Source organism: Telopea speciosissima, chromosome 11 (assembly GCF_018873765.1).
Source record: "Telopea speciosissima isolate NSW1024214 ecotype Mountain lineage chromosome 11, Tspe_v1, whole genome shotgun sequence".
Taxonomy (NCBI): domain Eukaryota; kingdom Viridiplantae; phylum Streptophyta; class Magnoliopsida; order Proteales; family Proteaceae; genus Telopea; species Telopea speciosissima.
The window spans coordinates 54,909,512-54,930,357 of NC_057926.1; the positions used below are offsets into that span (position 1 = coordinate 54,909,512).

A 20,846-nucleotide genomic window follows, 5' to 3' on the forward strand; every position below is an offset into this window, starting at 1 on the left:
CATGTCACATTAATTCCCCTCTTCCTTGCTTCTATTGTAAGCTATTTAAGATCTAACCTCCATATCTTCTCTCCCCTCAATTGCTCCAAATTAATTGCCATTATTTAAGCTAATTTAAGTTTCATTTTATATCTTAATATTATACTTGAAATCTGGTAGTTACTCGGTGGAAAATCTGACCGTTAATTCTGAGATCAGCTGTTGCCTACATTTAGCCATCAATTTGAGATATCCTCTATTCCATCGTTGGGCCCATTACTTGCAGGCCAATCAGAGCCATCAGATCTGATTGGATCTGCAGCACGGTGGTTCAATTGGTCCAACTCAAGCTTTTTCAATATTCCATTCCTTATGTAAAGAACAGAAAACTATACTAATTGTTCAATCATTAAAAATGAACAAAAAACTGTACTATTTGTTCAATCATTTGTGTATCCAAATCCTAACATATGCCAACAATTACATGAAAATCCATCATTTAACTACATCATTTGAATTGTGAGGGAACCGGTTTAATGTTTTAATGGAAAAAAGTGTGTGATTGTTGGGCTTTTTCCACTGGCCATAAATGGTGATGTCTTCAACGCTTCTGCATCCCTGTAAGAGTAATTATTTATTAGTTTAGTATTAAATATGAAAACAAAAACTGTCTTTCAGAAAACACCTGGTAACTCGGCCTTGTTAAACCCAGTCAAGATGAGTCTAGCTTTTTTATTTTTAGTTGGAAGTTACCGAGTCTTGTTGTCGTTGGTCTTTCGCTGAGTTTATCATTACTCAGGTAAAAATACCGGTTCTTATTTGACTCGGACAATTTATGACCTAATCTCGTCATTTTTTTACCCTCACCTAGTCTACAGACTACAGAGTACAGAGTCTACAAACTCTGCAGTCTACAGGATTCTTGACTTGGTTTTCCAAAATTTTGACAACTCGGATGACTTGCGTCCAGTCAAAACTCGGTTTTCCAACTATATTTTAAGTAACTACTATTTTTTTCTTTCATGGTTTATTCCTATTTGATAAAAGTGCAGGTTTTATAAGTGTGTGAGACTCATGGGATCATCAATTCTTTAATTGAAAAAAATAAAATTAAAAAGATACAAATCTTGAAACAAAAAGGGGAAATAAGAACAAAATACAAATCCTGGAAGGTTTTTTGCCTTTTTGGAATTCCTCTAAGGCTCCAACTGCTCAACCTCAACCTAGGGTTTTGGTCCTTTTGGAATTCCTCCATTCGGTGTGCACCTCATCCTCTTTAAAGCTCCACTCTCTTTGAAGGCGAGATTTTCTTCCTCTGCCGCCTCAAGCTCTGCTCAACCCTAGTTTGGGACTTTCTCCTCTAGTGTTCTCAGATTCTCACGGTTTGTGTGTCTTCTTCTTCTTCATCTATCACTGTGACTGAGAGTTGACAGTCACTCGACTCACTCCCATGAATTTTTTTGCCCCTTCTTCCTCTGCTCTTCACAGTAAAATAATCTTTTTTTTTTTCCTGTTTCTACTATATATGCTGGATTTTGACTGTACAATCTTATTAAAGAATTAAGATGGTTACTCAATTACCCTATTAAAATGAGAGTTATATTATAGAAATCTGTTGCCAAGCGAATATATGCAATTCTAGGATATTGAATCCTCCCCACTGCATCAGTGACACTGTGACAGTGAGGTCAAGTGTTCTGGTGAACTGCAAACTGAAGGCTAAATATCTATTTGGATTCCAGCCAGCAGGGGAAAGGTTGTGGCCTGTGGGCCTATGTCTGAGAAGTCAATATCATTACTTAAGTTGTGTAATTATAAATTAGTGATTCAATCTCTTTGATGGAACAAAACTTTTTTTATTTTCTTTGGTGCAGATGGAACTAAACCATTTATCCGATTGTTTTACTTTGTCCTTGGAGATCATTTTGCAAATTCAAGATTTATACCATCTAGTATGGCCTAGTTGACTGAACTTAACATGCCAAATCTTAGAAGAAGCTGAGTCTGTTTCCACTAATGTAAGCAATCTTATGCTTTGAATCCCTTCTTTTGTCCTTGTTGCATTTCTTCATCCTGGGCTGGATGAAGATCCTAAATAGATGGTAATAAACTAATAACCAGGAAGTTTAATGAGTAATATAGAAAACATAAAGATCCATCTTTTAATTTCTTCTTCTCCTTTTTTTATTCTTCATAATTTTCGATCTCCTTGTTTTTTTCTCGTTGTTGGCTATTACAATTTACAGCCATCTCTGTCTTGCAGCAGCTATAGTGAAAAGCCAAAGCCTGGTGCCCACCCAAGGTGCAAAGAATTCGAGAGCAATATGATCACTCCTATAAGCTTTTCTTAGGTAAATGACAAAATTACCCAATCTCTTTTTGAAAGGAGCAGCCTTTTTGCAAGGTGCAATGGAAAGCACTTTTGCCACTTTATTCTAATTTTGATCAATCTCTTAAGTTCCGATCTGATTCCAATATTACTGATTCTAGAAATCTTTCTACAGATAGGAAATTGGGGAAAGAAAGGATAAAATTGATAATGAAGACATCACTTTTTATTGGCTGGTGGCTAAGGTTAGCAAATCGGACCTTCTTTCGGTCTCTTTGTTTATTCCCTTACCATTTTTGAATGGGGTATTGGTATTTATGATGCTTCATTTTTCTCCTTTGTTGACTGTAAAAAGAGAAAGGGGCTCTCTACTGTTCTTGAAGCTGTTATCTTGCTATTTCAATCGAGGGTTTCGTCAATGGTTTTTCACCGAAAATCCAGGCTTCGTAGACCTGGGTAGGACCTGCAGATGGGATGTTCAGATGGGTGTCCATACTCTTGTGAATTCAGACTAGCCATATCCCACCATCAACAGACCGTCATATCCTGGCCAAGTGACTCACCACCATTAGAGAACTCTACTTTGACCCCCTGGCTCAATGCCATGTCTAAACCCTAGATCCCCTAATTTCCATCTTTTTAAAAACCTGAAACCCTAACCTGCTAGTTAGATTTTAGGTTAAGGAGGTAAGTAGAAGAGGAGGAAGAAAAAGGCAAGAGAAGAGAAGAAGAAAATAGTTTTGGTTGTAATGTATTGTGTGTGAGAGAGATCTCTTTACACCTATATTACTTCACTAATAGAAATAAGAGAATTACATACACCTCCCTGAGGAGGCAAAGAGTAAAAAGGTAAAAAGATAGAAATTGTATATCAGGCAACTAGTCAACAGGTTAGTTCCCAAACTACCCTTAGAACATAACTTCTAGTAACTCTAACACTCCCCCTCAAGCTGGAGAATATATATCATGCATTCCTAGTTTGCTTAAGAGAGTACTAAACTACGGAAAAGCAAGAGCCTTGGTGAAGATGTCTGCCAGCTGATCACCAGTCTGCACAAAAGGAGTACAAATGTAGCCAGAGTCTATCTTCTCCTTGATGAAGTGCCTATCAACCTCAATGTGTTTAGTTCGATCATGTTCATAGGATTGTGGGCAATACTGATGGCAGCCTTCAGTGTCAAATCACAGTTCCTGAAGAAGTCTTTTCAACCATTTGAGTTCACAAACACCATGAGCCATAGCTCAAAATTCTGCCTCTGCATTGGATCTGGCTACAACATGTTTTTTGCTTCTCCATGTAACCAAATTACCTCCCACAAAGGTACAATAGCCGAAGGTAGATCTCGTTTGTAATGGAGCCAGCCCAATTAACAGCAGTGAAACCTTCTACTCTCTAGTGATTGTGTCTGACATACAATAGTCTTTTCCCTAAAGAAGACTTCAAATACCTAAGAATGCGATACACAACATCCAAGTGGCCACTCTTGGGGGCATGCATGAATTGGCTTACCATTCCCACTGCATAGGAGATATCTGGGCATGTCATAGCAAGATAGATAAGCCTCCCCACTAGCCTTTGGTATTTTGCCGCAACAAGAGGAGAACCACAATCTTCTCCCAGTGTGTGATTCTACTCAATAAGAGAATTTGCTGGTTTGCAGTCTAACATCCCTGTCTCTGTCAACTAATCAAGAACAAACTTCCGCTGACATATGTTGATTCCTTTCTTGGTCCTTGATACTTCAATTCCTAAGAAGTACTTCAAGCGGCTCAGATCTTCGATCTCAAACTGTCATGCCAAGTAGCTTTTAGTTTGCCTATCTCATTTATATCATCCCCTGTGACCACAATATCATCAACATAGACAATGAGGGCTGTGATGCTACCATTGCCCCGTTTGGTAAAGAGATCGAGATCAGTTTGGCTCTGGGAGTACCCATTCTTTAGAATAGCCTTTCGGAAGCGCTCAAACCATACCTTTGGTAATTGTTTGAGACCATATAGTGCCTTCTTGAGGAGACACACTTTCCCTTCAGCTGAAGGCATTTTGAAGCCTGGAGGAGTTTGCATGTACACTTCATCTTCCAAGTCACCATGAATAAAGGTATTCTTCACATCTAATTGATATAATGGCCATTCGTTATTGGCTGCCAATGATAAAAGAACTCTTATAGAGTTGTGCTTGGCCGCAGGTACAAATGTCTCCTGATAGTCAATCCCATAGACTTGACTGTACCTCTTGGCCACCAACCTTGCTTTGAATCTCTCAACAATACCATCAGATTTATACTTGATTGTATAGATCCATCTGCATCCAACTGGGACACGTCCCTTGGGAAGATCCACCAATTGCCAACTACCATTCGTTTCTAGAGCCTCCATCTCCTCAGGCATAGCTTGTCTCCATTTTGGGTCAGACATAGCATCAGTAACATTCCTGGGAATAGAAGTTGTAGAAAGTGCAGTAATAAAGGCAATACTTGTAGGAGAAAGAGCATCATAGGAGACAAACTGGGCTATAGGATTAGTACAAGCTATTTTCCTCTTTCTAACCGCAATAGGAATGTCTAAATCAGATGGAGGAGAAGGAATGTCATCTGATTGAGAGGGATGAATCTCAAGATGTGGATCTGGATCCAAATAGGACCCTTGGTAGGTCTGCTTTCCTTGGTTATGCAAGCCTTCACCCCTTTTGTATGTAATGTGGTAATCTTTCTCCTTACCAAGACCACTTTCAACCACCAATTCTGTATTCACACCTGATTGATCACCAGTATTAACCACATCCACAATCTTGTGTGTTCCAATTTCAAATAGAAAAGGAGAGATAGGTAGAGGAGAATGAAGAAAATCAGCAACCTGTTCACTTCCACAATTTTCCCCCTAAAGAGGATGCTGAGAAGGGACAAAGAAAGGAACAGATTCAAGAAAGGTGACATTCTTAGAGATAAGACACTGACGGGAACTGCGGGTGACCTCCAATAAATGGCGATTTTTCCTCTTAGCAACCCCATTTTGTTTGGGGGTGTGAACACACGCTAGCTGATGGATAGTGCCATTATTAGCAAAGAAGGTTTGGAGGCCAACAAACATGTATTCTCCCCCTTTATCACACTGAACAATTTTGATTCGAGTGTCAAACTGAGTAAGAATCATCTAATAAAAGGTTTTAAAGGCATCACAAACATCATTTTTATGCTTCAGAAGAACAGTCCAAGTAGCACGAGAAAAATCATCAACAAATGACACAAAGTAACGATAGCCAAATAAAGAGGTAGTAGGGGAAAGTCCCCAAACATCAGTATGCACAATATGGAAAGGAGCAACAGTTCTATTGCCATGATATGGATAAGAAGAACGACAATGTTTGGCAAACATACACGATTCACATTGAAAAACATGAGAAGAAGAGACAGAAGAAAATAAGTGAGGCAACTTTTTCCTCATTACAACAAAAGATGGATGGCCAAGACGACGATGCCATAACATAACAGACTCCACAGAACTACTATCATTACTTCCACACACATAAGATTGAGCTGTGGGCAAAAAAGTGTAAAAAAGGTAAGGGTCTCTCGCTTCATGTCCACTACCAATGATCCTCTTCGTCACCAAATCTTGAAAAAGACAGTGAGAAGGAAAAATGTGACACAACAGTTCAAAGATTTAGTCAAGTGACTCACAGATAAAAGATTAACTCCTAGGTTAGGGACATGAAGAACTGAAGTAAGAGGAATAGAAGAGGTGACAGGGATGCTACCCTTACCTGATATGGAGGATAGGGAGCCATCAGCTGTCCTAACCTTATCCTTATCAGAGCAAATGGTATAGGAATCATAATTATGGGACGTACCAGTCATGTGATCAGTGGCACCAGAGTCAATGACCCAAGATTAGGCTGCAGTAGGGACTGAGGTGGAGACCTGTAAGGTTGAGGATGATGAGGAGCTAGCTGCAGTAGGTGTAGGAGATGTGCTAAGCTGTGATATCACCCTGTAGACAACTGTATCCATAAAGTTGGAGTAATCCTGTGTAGTATCTGCCAAAGTCATCATTGAATGAGCTCGAACTCCCCCTCCACGGCCACCACGACCACGTGTGCTAGGAGGGCGGCCATGAAGAGACCAACACCGATCCCTGGTGTGTCCAGTTCTCCCACAATGATCACATTTAAACCTGTCCCTACCAACTCCATTTGCACCAACTGTCTCCACTGTGTTGGCTACCTCACGGTTAGGCCCTAGGCCTCTACCACCTCCACAGGTGTCTCTGGAAGAACTAGAGTTGAGAACTGACCTCTAGAGAGAGTGTACTGGAGCTGGTCCCATAGCAACTCGCCAAGTCTCCTCACTTTGTAAGTAACTATAGACCTCACTAACAGATGGAAAGGGAGACCTGCCGAAGATCTGAAGCGTGATGGGCTCATAGTCGGGGTTCAGACCACCAAGTAGAGTGAAGACACGCTCTTTTTCAAGAGTCTGGTATACCTTAGTTTCATCTACTGGATCCTTTAAGTGGAGATCCTTATAATGGTCTTATTCTTCCAAAAGGCTGAGAAAGGCATTGGAGTACTCAGAAATGGTCTTGTCACCCTGCCTCATGGAGTTAATCTTTTGGTGAAGCTGATAGACCTTGGCAGAGTCACCCACTCTATCAAAAGTTTGGGAGACACTGTCCCAGATTGCCTTGGCAGTTTGCTTTCTAATAAACCTTCGTCCAATCTCAGGAGTCATGGAGAAAATTAGCCATGTCATGACTGTAGAATTGTCGGCCCCCCATTGGTCATAGGTAGGTGAACCAGGCTCTGGAGCGGTAATAGTACCTGTAATGTACCTAAGTTTCTGTTTGCTCTTTAATGAAAGCCTCACAGAGTGTGACCAGTCCAAATAGTTAGTACCATCAAGCATCACAAAGGAGATCTGTGTAGGTATGCTCTCATAAACAACTGGAGGAACTGTGGGCAGGGGCTGTGAAGCAACCGAACCAAGTTCAGATGTGGCTGTATCAACCATATTGTATGGGGAAGAGCACTTGACCATAAACCAGATAATAAACAGCAAGTGGGGAGGACACACTCAACCCAAATAGAGGTTCCCAATACAAAACAGAAATTCCAGCAAGGAAGAAAGCCTCACCCTAACACTCTGGGTAGAAAAAAGACACCACGAAACTGAGTTGTGCTCAAAGGAAAGCCTCATCCATCAATAGAGAACACCAGAGGCAGAAGAAGGATCCTTCTACGATCCTAATGAGCTACTCCAATAACCAAATCCATGCCGAAATGAGAAAGAAACAAGGACTGCAACCTACAACAGTGGAATACTGGGCAGAAACTTGTTTCCACGAAAAGGAGTTGTGCTCAGATTGAGTCTTCAAGCAGCAAGAGGAAGCACCTGGCCCTTAAACAACACTCTTGAGCGATTCTATTGACCCATTCCAATCCTCAAACCCATGCCAAGAGAAGGAGATATAAGGACTGCAATGTAGGGCTGGCTGTCTAAAACCAGCCGCAGGTGTAGGGATTCTTCCCTACAGCTTAAGTAACCATCGGGTAGGTGTAGGGATGAATCCCTACACTAGCAACAATCGTTTGGATTTTTAGTATTTGTTTTATTTTTATTGAGTTATAATCTAATTAGGATTCCTAGTGCAAATCTGAATCCTAATTAGAAATCCTATGTTTTATTTTTATTGAGTTGTAATCTAATTAGGATTCCTAGTGCAAATCTGAATCCTAATTAGAAGACCTAAGTCCTAGTTAGCATTCCTATTTTGAGTCCTAGTCCTAGTTGGCATTCCTATTTCTATTTTGAGTCCTAGTCATAGGTAGGATTTATTTTATGTCCAGCCTTGAAGGCTATATAATGTAAAGAGCTCCATTGAGCCCCCACGATTTAATGAAGAAGATTATTGTTTTAATGCATTCCCTTTGTCTGAGATTGTGAAGGTGAGGCTGAGATAGCCTTCACTAGTTCTTTTTTTCTCTCCTTCGAGTGCATTCAAGTTTGTCAAGTTTGTTCTTTGTCGATTGTGTGAAGGTTCAAAGATTAGTTACTCGGATCTGTTCTCGGTCAAGGATCCATCCAACACAAGTAAGCTTTCATCCCAACCCCTAACCCTTCTTCTCCTATCCGTACCATCAAACCCTAACTCCATTAACCCTAACCCTCAGTTCATCTAAACCTCCATTCTGCCCTAACCAATTGCATTATACCCAAGCAGATTCTGGTTCTGGTTTTAGTTGGATTGACATCCATCTGGAATTACATTACTGGCGGTAACTCTAGCATTGGCTAGCAGAACTTCAAATCATCAAATGAGCTGCATCGAAGCTCAAACTGTAGTAATCACTAGAATAGGTTATTCCGAACCTATTTCATAGTTCTCTCAACAGATTCTTTACATAAGAAGCTTCTCCTTGAAATCCTTTGTGCCTTAGGATTTCAAAGAGAAGGAAAAAAATGGGAACAAGAAGCTGGATTCGACTCTCAAACCCTGAGGCTCTGATACCAAGTTAGATTTTAGGTTAAGGAGGTAAGTAGAAGGGGAGGAAGAAGGCGGCAAGAGAAGAGAAGAGAAGAGAAGAGAAGAGAAGAGAAGAAGAGAATAGTTTTGGTTGTAATCTATTGTGTGTGTGAGAGAGATCTCTCCACTCCTATATTACTTCACTAATAGAAATAAGAGAATTACATAAACCTCCCTGAGGAGGTAAAGAGTAAAAAAGTAAAAAGATAGAAATTACATGTCAAGGCAACTAGTCAACAGGCTAGTTCCCAAACTACCCTGAGAACATAACTTATAGTAAACAGTCCTTTGAGTTCTCTCACTTCCACTCATCCAAACATCACTGGACCAATACTGATAGATTTTCCTACACCTGCCTAGCATAACCATACCGTCAAACCCTAACCCTAACCCTACCCTAATTTGGACTAAAACCCTTATTATGCCCAATTGGATTTCCTGTTCATAACAGATCATGTTGCTTGGCTCGTAGCTGGTCTCCTTGCCACATAGGACTACATTAGGTGGTGTTCTGTTTTTAGCATGAAAGTACTACTTTGCCCATCTATTTAACCATGTGCTAGTTAAAGAGCAAGATTGATATAAAATGAAATAGAAATTCTGAAACAGCTCCTCAGCTATTTCAGAATTTCTATTCCATTTGATTTTTATTTCACTGAAATAAGGTGCAAACATCATATCAAACAATTTCCCAAATTAAAAACACCCCTTGAAATTGAAATAGAAATCTTACCAAATCAGGCCTCAGCAGCCCCTGTAACTTTCTCCTTTTTTTTCTTACACCTGCATAAAAAAAACAGCTTGTAAGCAAATTCGGTCTAAAACATATAAAAAAAAGCTTGTAAGCAAATTTGGTCTACCCCTTGCATTTCTTCTGGTGGTCTCTCCCCGCCTTCTTCGTATAAAATTCTTTCCCGCAGTTCGGGCGGAAACATATGAACACCGGTTTCGGAACCTCTGGTGTTCTATTCCTTCTCCCTCTGTTCTGCCTATAGGCAGGTGGTGGTTGAACTATTTCTCTGTATGCTGCTGGATCCATCTGAAAAAAAAGAATCCCAACAATACATTACCACCAGATTATCCGAAGAGCAGTGTTAGTAATGTTCTTTTCTGTTTTTACAGGTTCATACCAGTGAGAAAATGTTGAAATGATAGTAACAAGATAAAATAACAGCAGAATGAGCATTATAAATTGGAAATCAAATTCTTTTGCAGGTTGACAATAATTATAAAATTGCTTTATCAGACTTCCTAATTCCATTCTATGTTGTCTTCATTGGATGAAAACTATGCATTTCTTCAATGACATTTGAAAGATTAAGACCATTTCCTAGAAGATCTGGAGCAAGAAAATCACCATTTTTTGTCTCTTTAAGCTGTTCAGTATTTTCAGGAGCAACATGAGTCCAAAAAATGGATTGTGTTGAATCCCTCCAGTGATGTTTCGTCATCGTCGTGGGTGACAAAACTCAGTCAAATGGTTTTCATCTTCTGGTTTGAATCGAATTATTTTGGTTTAATTTACCTTCACACTATACAAATAGATCGAAATCCTCAAAACTCTGTAAATTGTATTCCAGTTGACTTCTGCACAACTTATTTTTTATGCCAACTTATTTTTAGGTGGAAATTTTCTTTTTTGCAGGTGAAGGAAACCTACCACTGGAATGCCATAATGATCTGCTCTCCTTTATATGAATCCCTGAACTACTCCCCCTCGCTCCCCCGCCCCCCATTTCAAAAGTCTCATTCAAGTATTAGAACCCACAAGTATTTTACCCCGTCTAGTTTAAAAGCTATCAGAATTTGAACATGCCATGTTTTACAGGGAAGGATTGCCTATCACCTTGTTTCGCCAGATCCTTGTTACATAATACGGCTTGTGCCGATTATTATGTAACAGAAGGAAAAACTCTAGATGCCTGGAATATACCGGTTCTGGGCCAATCCTTGTTGGTTATCGAAATTACCCGAGGCCTATGGAGATCCTGATTCTCGTTTTTTAAACCTTGGTTGGAACACAAATTTGAAAGGAGAGGAACACTCTGAACAGCCACATCATCCCTCCATTGAAAAGGGTGACAAACCCACAAAATAGTAGCGGACTAACTAGTCTCTGGCAGGAATTATTAGGCATCAGGGCAGGAGAAGTCGCATATAAGACAACTGAGTTGTTCTAAAATCAAAATTAATGAGAACTTATACTCTAAAAAAAAAAAAAAAAGAGATCTGTTTGCAACTCCACAGTTATATACGTCCTAAAATGAAGCTAAAACCCTGAACTTAGAGCCTCGAAAGTAAGAATCTAAATCATCAAAAAGAAACTCTTCTTTACGGCTTTAAGGCAGATCTAACATCAAATGTGAATTTCTGCTATGGTGAAGAACACAAAAAACCAAAACCAGAACCAAATAAAAACTTAGGGAAATGCAAGAGAGAGACACAGAGATAAGAATAAAAGAGGGGTCATCAGATGAAGAGTGAAGACTCACCTGAGCTTTTAGCCTTTTGCTGTTCCGTGAAGCGGCTAAGACGGTCTAACTTTGAAAGCGAATTAATGCTCTGGCCAAGAACACTGAAAAAAAGATCAAATTAAAAGAAAAGATATTAAAGATAAAATAATAGTTAAATGGAAGAAAACATGTGTCATCGGATGGAATGAATACCCACATCTGCTCTTCTAGCTATTTGCCGTTCTGTTAAACGCCTTCAAGACAGTTGTAACGTCTAACCAATGTGAATTTCAGCTCTGGCCAAGAATACATAAAATGAAAATCAAATTAAAAATGTAAAGAACGAAGAGGGAGATGCCAGAAAGAGAGATAGAATAGAAAATTAAAGAGGTGTATAGGTAGAGGTTTTCTTTCTAATGAATTTCATAATTCTCCCGACATAATCAAACCAGATTCTAGGGGTAGAGACAGACCTAAATCATTCTCAATTCTCAATTTAATAGGGGCAGAGACAGACAGATTCATGAAACCATAAATTTTCTTTCCGATCGGTCGAAAGAAAGTAAATAATTAGTCTGTAGAACTAAATCATTCTCCTGACATTTTCTAACCAGATTCCAGACTTTAGAAAACTATTGAAACAATTAGTTAAATCTATTTGAAAAACTTCACCTGATCTACCCAAGATTCTCGGAAAAAGGAAGTACCTAATAAGAACGAAAGAACTGTGGAATGGGGAAGTACCTAAGAAGAAGAAGAAGATCCAGATTCCACTAGTACCTCCGAGTTGGAGCCGGGAAGAACTATGAGAGCTTCCTGAGAATTCGAAGACGAGTTCGGGGTGCCTGGGAGAGTGCCTGTCAGCAGTGTAGAAAATTAAATCGAACAAACTTTTTCACAAAATGTGTTTAGGGAATTGGCTAGTTATAATAGGAGAACGAAATGCTGTTTCCTTTTCCCGCGTTCTGTATTTAGGGTTTTAGTTTTGTAATTATATTCTAATATGTATATTTATAATAGATAGTGTAAATCTTGAACATAGTTAATTCTATTTGGGTCCAAATCTTGTAACCATACTTCCATTAATATTAACCTGTATCGGCGTGGCCTGAGTTTTTTCATTGTGGCTCAAAGTTTGAGCATGGGTGAGAGAGTAGGAAGTCCAGACCTACTTGAGTTGTTGTAGATCTGTTTTCCATTTATTGGTTAATGAAAAAGTTTTCTTTGGTAATCTATTGTATTTGCGTCTACGATGAATGATATGTTGTCAATTAAGGCTTCTTTCGGGTTTACAACGAATATCCACTACAATTCATTCCTTGATATACATTTTTCTTCTCTTCTAAAATCTTCAAGTAAACCCACTATTCATCTTTAAACTTTAAGTCACATAAAATAATCCTAGCATTTAGACGTGGCGGGATCCTGTTCTCGTACGTGAATGTACAAGAACAATTGTGGGCCGCATAAATGGAATCCCCATGTGGGATCCAACTGGAGTGAATTCCATCTGTGCGGTTCACAGCCGTTCTCGTACGTCCTGGTACGGGAACGGGATCCCAATTCCCAACTCTATTTAGACCATTACCCCACCCACACGCCAAAAATAATTCTTAGGCCGTCCACGTAGAGGATGATTGCCAGCTTTAATTGAAAAAAAAAAATAAATTCGTTTTTTAAGAATGAAATAAGAGATACCATTTCGTACAATGCAATTGTGGGAGGCGGTTGTTGAGATTAGAGTCTGTCTTTCCATCACTAAGGGGAAGGGGGATCCTCTCCAATTCCATAAAAGTGCAGTGTGGTGGAGTTTGGGCTTGAGAGCTTGACACATGAAAGATGTTAATTCCAACGGTGTCGTGTTTGGGAAAAAAAAATGGGGATCAATGTCGGCTCCATTGGATTTAGCATCTTTCACATGTTGAGCTCTTAGCCCCGAACTATACCACACTTTTAGGGAATTGGAGAGGATTTTAATCTTGGGGGAATAATCACAACCCTAGTTGCGAGGGAAAATAAAGAGAAAAGAATTGAAAATTTCAAACTTAAAAATAAAACTTTTGTAATCGTTATCCCACATGATTATATTATTAATTTTAAATCATTCCAAATTTAATTATAAAAAATTATTTTACTTTGCATCTAAATCCTTTGTATTTGGAAAAAAAAAATTATAACTAAGAATATCATTGCTAAATATGATAAAAAAATTTAAGTAATTTATTTATACATTCAAGTTGGATAATGTTTACTAAGGTTTCCTTTTTAGGTTTAGAACTTTTACTTCTCTTCCTAAGTAAGTTGCACTTCATGAATAAAAAGTTCTTTAAAAAAAGGCAATGAAATACGGGAATTACCATTTAGTGCGCTGCATTTGGAGGGTTCCGTTAGATAGCTAACCATAGCATTGTATCAGTGCTCAAACCTAAACGTAACTTAAAATCCTGCAGCAATTAAACTATTCTTAAACTATTCCAACGTTGCTCAATTGGCAAAGACCAACACCTCAAAAGTAAGAGGTCATAAGATCAACTCTCTTTGGGGCCAAATTCCCCCCCCCCCCCACCAGTAAAATATATATATAAGCTCACAGTTCCAAATATATATATATATATATATATATATGGAGAATCTAAGAGGTATCGGTTTGAAAGACAATCTAATAGAGTTGGGTTTTGGGAAGAATTGATTAATGAGATCTCTCCTTGTTTTATTTCTTTCCTATATTTTAGTAAGGCTTTTGTTGATTAGAATATCAACAAAAGAGAAGACGCCACATGGACAACAACCTTGCACAGTTTTGACTTTTGAGAGTTCTCCCTCCTTGGGAAGAATTTTGAGGAGAGAGAGAGAGAAATTCTTTAATTTAGTTTTTATTAATTTTGGTATTTCTAATTGTCAAGGAGTGTAGCTTAGATTAGGATTAACTTTTCCTTTATTTTATGATGTAAATTTTGATTTAATTGTAGTCGTAGGATAGAATGCAATTAATGCTTGCAAATTAGATTTTATTTTTCTTTCTATGCTCATTCAATAGTGTAAATAGGAGAATATTGTGGTGAATGCACTCTATGTCTTTTCATTATCAGTGAAGGTATATATATATACAAGTATAGATGGAGAAATTCTCTCCCTAATCTAAGGTAATTGATCCCTTTATAAAAGGGAACTGGATATACAAGATATGAATGTAAAGATGGAAGGATATAGTTGTACATGATACAGGATAAGGATGTACAGGTGGAAGGATAAGGATGTACAGCTAAGTGAAACGGTAATAAATAGTGACAAATTGATTAAAGAAATTTTATTCAGTTGAATATTGTGGAACTTTGGAGTGTTCTACCTTATAACCTTAGAAAGTTACATTGCTTCCTTGAAAAGTTGTAAATCTTCATGTATCCTTAAAGAGTCATGTTAAACCCTTTAAAATGCCTTCTTGACTCTCCCGATCCATATCTCATAATTTTCTAAATATTGACTTCCATACCATTTTATTAAAGCTTAGTTTTGCGACATGGTAAAACCGTCTTGGCCTGCAATTAATTTCACAACTTAAAGCATGGGAAAAGAGAGGGAGAATGATTTGTGATGTACGCTATTGCCATAGTCCAAACTCGACAGTTTGCATTATTCTCTCATTAAAGAATCCCTAATTTCATCTTTATTTATCAATAATATATATAAATCAGAAATATCTACAGAAACATTATTTGATGTAGTTTTTGTTGACTCTATTACAATATTTGATTTTAGAACGTGGGATCCAATTCATCAACAATAAGAATCAAACTAAAATTTTGAGAACTATAGATTACATGAGTTAATATCCTATATAACTTATTAGTAACTCAAGTTTGGTTTCCATTTTTCCTTGTTCAAAGAGTCAACTTCATTGGTCGTATCATCTCATTATCCTCATGGTCCAAAATCTGCATAAATGAGAAACAAAAGATTAGTAAGAGATTATATAACTAACAAAGAGAGAGGGTGGGACTTGGTGCAACGGTATATAATTAAGGTTGCTCCATTGTGATCAAATAGTCACGGGTTCGAGTCTGGAAACAGTCTCTTTGTAAAAGCAGGGATAAAGTTGCATGCATTATGATCCTCCCCAAACCTATATGTGATGGGAGTCTCGTGCACTAAATACGCTCTTTTTTTTTCTTTTTTTTTTTTTATATAAATAACCAAGAGGATATCCATGATTAGAGAAGCTTACATGACAATGGTAGACATATCCAGGTGCAGCAGTGACATTGAAGGGATATGTTGTATTGGTCTCCACCATATTAAACTTGACAACCACAGTAGTTTGATATCCAGGCTCTATCTTCACTACATTCTTCCATGTCTTCTCATAGTTAGGGATTGTTAACAATTGCCCAATCGCATAGTCTGTCACGTTGCATGCAATTGCATCGTTCTTTGCTGTCATACAATCGGAGAACGTAGTTTCATTTACCAACTCTTGAACCTTGATTGCCTGGAAGGTGGCTAAATGGATGTGGAGTGGGTGATTATCTGGGGTCAAGTTGATCACCTCCCAAACCTCGCTGGTACCGGATCTCGGAGTTTCCGTCACCGGATCCGAGAAGCTTTTCCCATTAATATAGAGATGGGTTGGGTTTTCGGTAGCACTATCATACTCATACAACACGATATACCTCTTCTGCACTGCACCTTCACTTGTTGCTACCGGATAATTCACTAGGCTTTTTGGGATTTTTGAATTATCGGGGCGGGTCGGATTACCCGATGCAATGATGAACTTCATGACGTTTCCGCTCAGCTGGTCTACCGGGCTGCCTGTCGGGTACGGGTAAGGTGCAGTATTGGTTAAGATAGACTCATTGGTTTGAGAAGGTGAGAAGTCAATTACAACATCGGCAATCTCAGCGGGGGCTAGGAGAATACTCTGAGTCTGGACTGGGGAGTTGAGGTATGATGAATCAGATCCTATTTGGACGAATGGGAGGCCATTGGATAAGGAGAAGTTAAAGTATCTTGCATTGGCGGCATTGATGATCCTAAAACGGTACTTCCTTCGTTGGACCTTAAGATATGGCCAAGCCTTACCGTTAACTATAATGGCATCACCAAAATATTCTGGTTGCCATTGTGGGTGAATGGAGGGGTTATCACCAGTTGAGTTGATGTAGATGGATCCATTTTTGAAGAAGCTTCGATCGATGATCATCAAGTGCCGATCAAACTCTGATCCAGATGGGAGGTTCAAAGGGTTTTCTACTTTTGGATCACGGATGACGTAAGGCCCAATCAGGCCTGCTAAGAGGTTGACACGTGTTAACCCAAGTGCATGATCATGGTACCATAAGTTACCGGCAGCTTGGACGTTCGGGTATGTGTAGGTTGCTTGGGTCCATTGAGAGCCGGTATCATTGAAATTGGAGGTGAACCAGGAGAGTGGGTGACCGTCGTCTTGTGGTGGATGGACGCCACCATGGAGATGGACAACCGTTGGAACTCCACCATTCTTAGGGATGGCAGTGGTGATGGTTGGGTCCCATGAGAAGATGTGGTTTTGAGGAAGGTGATTCTCCCATGTCACTGATGTAGGCACCTGTTTCAAGGCCTCGATCACTGGTCCAGGTATGGTGGCCTCCTCTGCCGATGTACCATATGCGAAGACTGTTGTTTTAGGTAAATCACGGTGGAATTTCTGCATGAGCATGAAAAAACCAAATACTATTAATACGTGATTGATCTTAATTTAACGCATACCATAAGTGGAATTTTTGGATCCATTTTCACTATCAAATACAAGCTTCCTTTGTAAAGATGTCGCTCGCTTGTTAAAGACTTGGGTAGAACTCATCCTTAATATCTACCCATTAAAGAAAAAGGTTCATAAGTACCTAGGAAAATTATTTCCTCCAGTTCTCTGTCCGGCCTAGTTCCCCAGTGTCTCTAATAAGTTTTTGGGGGAAGGGGAGGTGGTTGACCTCACTTGAGCAGTGTTCGGGCAGGGATAGGATGGTCATTGCGCCCCCCTCTCGTTAGAGGCACTGGGGAACTAGCCGGGCATGGAACTGGAGGGGATAAAGATTCTAGAAGTCTCTATATCGAACTATTCACATCCGATGTGAAATTATTACTTTGGTCTTCTACGTGGAACCCCAACACTGCATAAGTGCAAGAATTCTTGCATCCATCCATAAGCAGTGCATGATGGAATGCAATTCTAGCTCTTTTGCTTTAAATGATTATTAAAATCTAATTTATGTGGAATGCAATAAGATTATTTCGTTTGAAATCTTTATCACCTAAAACTAGGTGCATGTAAATGTGAGAGGCAACCATATGCCCATTTTTGCCATTTAAAGGGGTCGAGGGGTAATTATGAAAATAAAAAGGACATATGGTTGCCTCTCAAATGTATGTACGTGCAAATGATCCATTTTCAACCTCTAGGCTCTAGGGGGAGGGGTGGTTTTTGTAGGGATAAGAGGAGGAAGAATTTATATACCCATGTCTTCTCGAACATGCCTATGGTGAGATTTCCAGGTGCTGGTGAGCTGCGGTGTTGCATTGAATAACCAGAGAGCTTTGGAATTTGGGGGAGCTCATCAACATACATTTGCAGAGAAGCAGAAACTTGCTGAAGGGTTGCATCAGTCACCGGAGTTTCCGCAGCGGTTGACGGTACTGGGGTGACCGCTCCACCACAAATCAGCACGATTAACACAACAAAGATTGATAATAATCTATTATCTCCCATTCTTGTAGATTTGAAGTGTTGATTTGTCTGTAAACAGAAAGCCAAAGAAAAAACAAGTCAGTTTATAGAATGGATCGATGGAAGTCATTGAATTGGGTTAAGGCACATTCTGTGAGAGAGAATTGAAGGTCCGGTAGTGGTGGTGGTGCAATATAGTATAAGCACCCTAGCTTGTTTCGAATCAAACTAACCTTAATTTGGGAATGAAAATTATCCAGCTAGAGAAAGGAATGGAAGGGACAAGGCGTGTGGTGAGCACAAGATTGATGATGAATTGGCCATCCTACTCACCCCTATATATATATATATATATAATCGAGCAATGACTAATTGCATGTTTCCTTGACCACATCCAAAGTCTCCTATTTCAAACCCAAAGCCGCGTGGCGCAATTCAAATTGGCTGCCTAAGCAAGCAATACGGTGGGTTTTTAGTTGAATCCATCAAACAAATTGGTTTAGTTTGCAACTTCACCAGATTGTCCCTTTCCCTTGCGATCATTAGAAATGTTTAAATTAATAAAATGGTAGACAGCTAGGGTCAGCCCATTAAATCACGACTAATATTGCAAACAGTGGAAAGCTAGGGTTACTTTTAATTAAGTGGATGAATTTCTACCTTTGTTTTCTCATTCTTCTCCGGCCTCCATCTTCTTTACATGGGTGCGGGAGTGGGTGTGTGTGGACAAGAGATAGAAGGGTTTGGTTTCTTAGGTGACATGACCTAAGAGTCCATTATACACTTAATGAAAAGGGTTCATAAACATACCTTGATTAAGATCGATCAGTTTGAATGCATGGATTCTCTCTTAAATTCACTTATTCAGGATTTATATGAACCAAAGAAATTAAGGGCCTTTGATGCTTTTCTACTTCTTCAGTTCGATTCTTTTTTTCTTCCTAAAAGGTTGTTTGGGTTAGGTAAAATTAGGAAGAAAAATGGGGGAAAAGGAGTCCCACTTCAGCTGTTTTGCACTTTGAAGTTACAGTCCTAAACGCGTATATCTTTAATTTATATTGTTTCTTAAAGCCTAGCTATTCAGCTATTAGTTGATGCATTGGCAAACACATAGTGGGTTAATCTCACTTGCCCATCGTTACTAAAGAACTAAATTAAAGTGCCCAAATAATAATAGAAAGAGGGATTTATACCTATTCGTTTAATATTAAGGCATTTTATACCTCAAGCCAATAGTGGATAACTAAATAGTATATTAATGTGAAGAAAAAAGAGAGACCCACATATTTTATAAAGAGAGGGGAAAAAAAACTGTGAAAGACAAGTACACACTGGAAACATGTATTTCTTTTTCTCATAATATATATGCAGTAACCCTAATCTTAGCATAGTGTTGGGGGTACAATGTCTTGTATTCATTCGCATACACTTGTGCGCTGATTCCAAAGGGTTGTTAAGAGGTCGTAAGACTTGAAAAGCTACATGGGTATTTTGGTAATATGTATCTATTTAGTGTTTCACTATATATTTGTAGCAAGATGATTTTCTCTAAAAGAATCTAAGAGAGATGTGAGGAGGAATGGTTATAATCTATTCTCCACCAATACTGATGTAGATCTCATCTCACCGTGGACAAAATAATTAAACAATCTTGTCAAATCACGTAAATCATTGTATACATTATATGATTGACGTTTACCATTTCAATTATTTTCTTCGTCAATTTACATTCTTGGTTTTTTTGTTTTTTTACAAGTAATTGGTGGGATAGATTTTCCTCTTTTAATTCTTCTTTTCCTTTCTCCACATTGAATCAAAATTCTTAAGTTTGGAATTTGCTAGCTTTTTTGACTGGCTCTTTTTCCGTCTGAACCATTTGAGAGTCTTATGATCTTGTTTGAAAAGAAAGCTATACAGCTGGTTCTAAAGCTATATACCTCTCTGAGGTTGCACGCTATGAAACCGTTAAAGACGTCATTGAAGATGTCATTGTAAATTGCTCCTTTTGGCGTTTGGACTTTGGAAGGCATGAAAGAACCCTATTAATCCATCTAAATCTTACTTTCTGTTATTAGGTGGGTTGGTGTAGATCTCCGAGTTTGATGTTGCAAGTCAACCAGCTACCCTTTTTGTTTTTGTTTATGAAAATACTTAGAAGGGATTACATGTTTACACGTGAAAGGTCAGCTCTAATCGTTACATCTAATTCATAACTATCTCAGTATTATATTTCAACATGTGTCGACAAATTGTTCACGAAGATGCAATGGGGAGGCTGGTGAGTAGATGCTAGAGCACTTTGTAAGGGGCGGGTGTGAGCTGTTGAGCGGTTGAGTGAGCTATTTGAGTATTCGTTTGGGTTAGGGGTAAGGCGGGTATGTCCCCCCCTCATGTATTCTGTTTCTTTGATTTTATTTTAATAAAATCTTAGGGGTCAGCCCGGGTCCCAGAGAATATTCAGGTTAAAAAAAAAAAAAAAACATGTGTCTAAACACCCGTGGAGGAAGGTTTTAAACTCTGTCTTATTCTTAGAATGGAGATTTTTAAAGGGTTATTTTGGGATTTATTTCTTGTTCTATTATGCATACGTTTAGGTTAGTTAATTGTGTGGTGGATATCTTGGTTAACAAAGCTGTTTTTGAAATATTCAAGTAATATTGCACTTTTGATTTTTTAAGTTTTAATTGGTTTTCTCTTGTTGATGGCAATGTCGTAGGTGAGGGATGTAGTCAATTTGAATTTGAGGTGGATGTTGATGGTTATGCCGAAGGCATCCCTTAGATCAGTGTCTTCCTTATATTGTATTGGATTGGGTTCACTTAGACTTTGTCTTTGTAGAATTTTTATATTAATATATCTT

At 38.7% G+C, this 20,846-nt stretch overlaps 1 protein-coding gene and 1 long non-coding RNA gene across 2 annotated transcripts in view; both read right to left on the reverse strand.

Moving 5' to 3' along the window:
- LOC122646735 overlaps positions 1 to 10,285 on the reverse strand; it is a 41,308-nt gene extending 31,023 nt beyond the window's left edge. The window contains exon 1 of the long non-coding RNA XR_006330682.1: positions 10,191 to 10,285. This is a non-coding gene — a long non-coding RNA (uncharacterized LOC122646735). The remainder of the gene's footprint in view (positions 1 to 10,190) is intronic.
- A 4,868-nt stretch (positions 10,286 to 15,153) lies between these two features.
- Positions 15,154 to 18,028, reverse strand: LOC122645380 (multicopper oxidase LPR1 homolog 1-like). Its single transcript, XM_043838689.1, has 3 exons — positions 17,777 to 18,028; positions 15,509 to 16,969; positions 15,154 to 15,218 (listed from the first exon to the last, which is right to left on the reverse strand). Exons 1-3 carry the CDS (start codon positions 18,026 to 18,028, stop codon positions 15,165 to 15,167), a joined length of 1,767 nt encoding a protein of 588 aa, XP_043694624.1. The 3' UTR covers positions 15,154 to 15,164.
- Positions 18,029 to 20,846: the final 2,818 nt, after the last annotated feature.

Coding starts and splice junctions, on each gene's coding strand:
- LOC122645380 (XM_043838689.1), bottom strand. CDS start 18,028: ATGGGAGATAATAGATTATTATCAATCTTTGTTGTGTTAATCGTGCTG. Junction 16,970..17,776: donor GCATGTTCGAGAAGACATGG/GTATATAAATTC, acceptor ATGCTCATGCAG/AAATTCCACCGTGATTTACC. Junction 15,219..15,508: donor GATATGTCTACCATTGTCAT/GTAAGCTTCTCT, acceptor TCATTTATGCAG/ATTTTGGACCATGAGGATAA.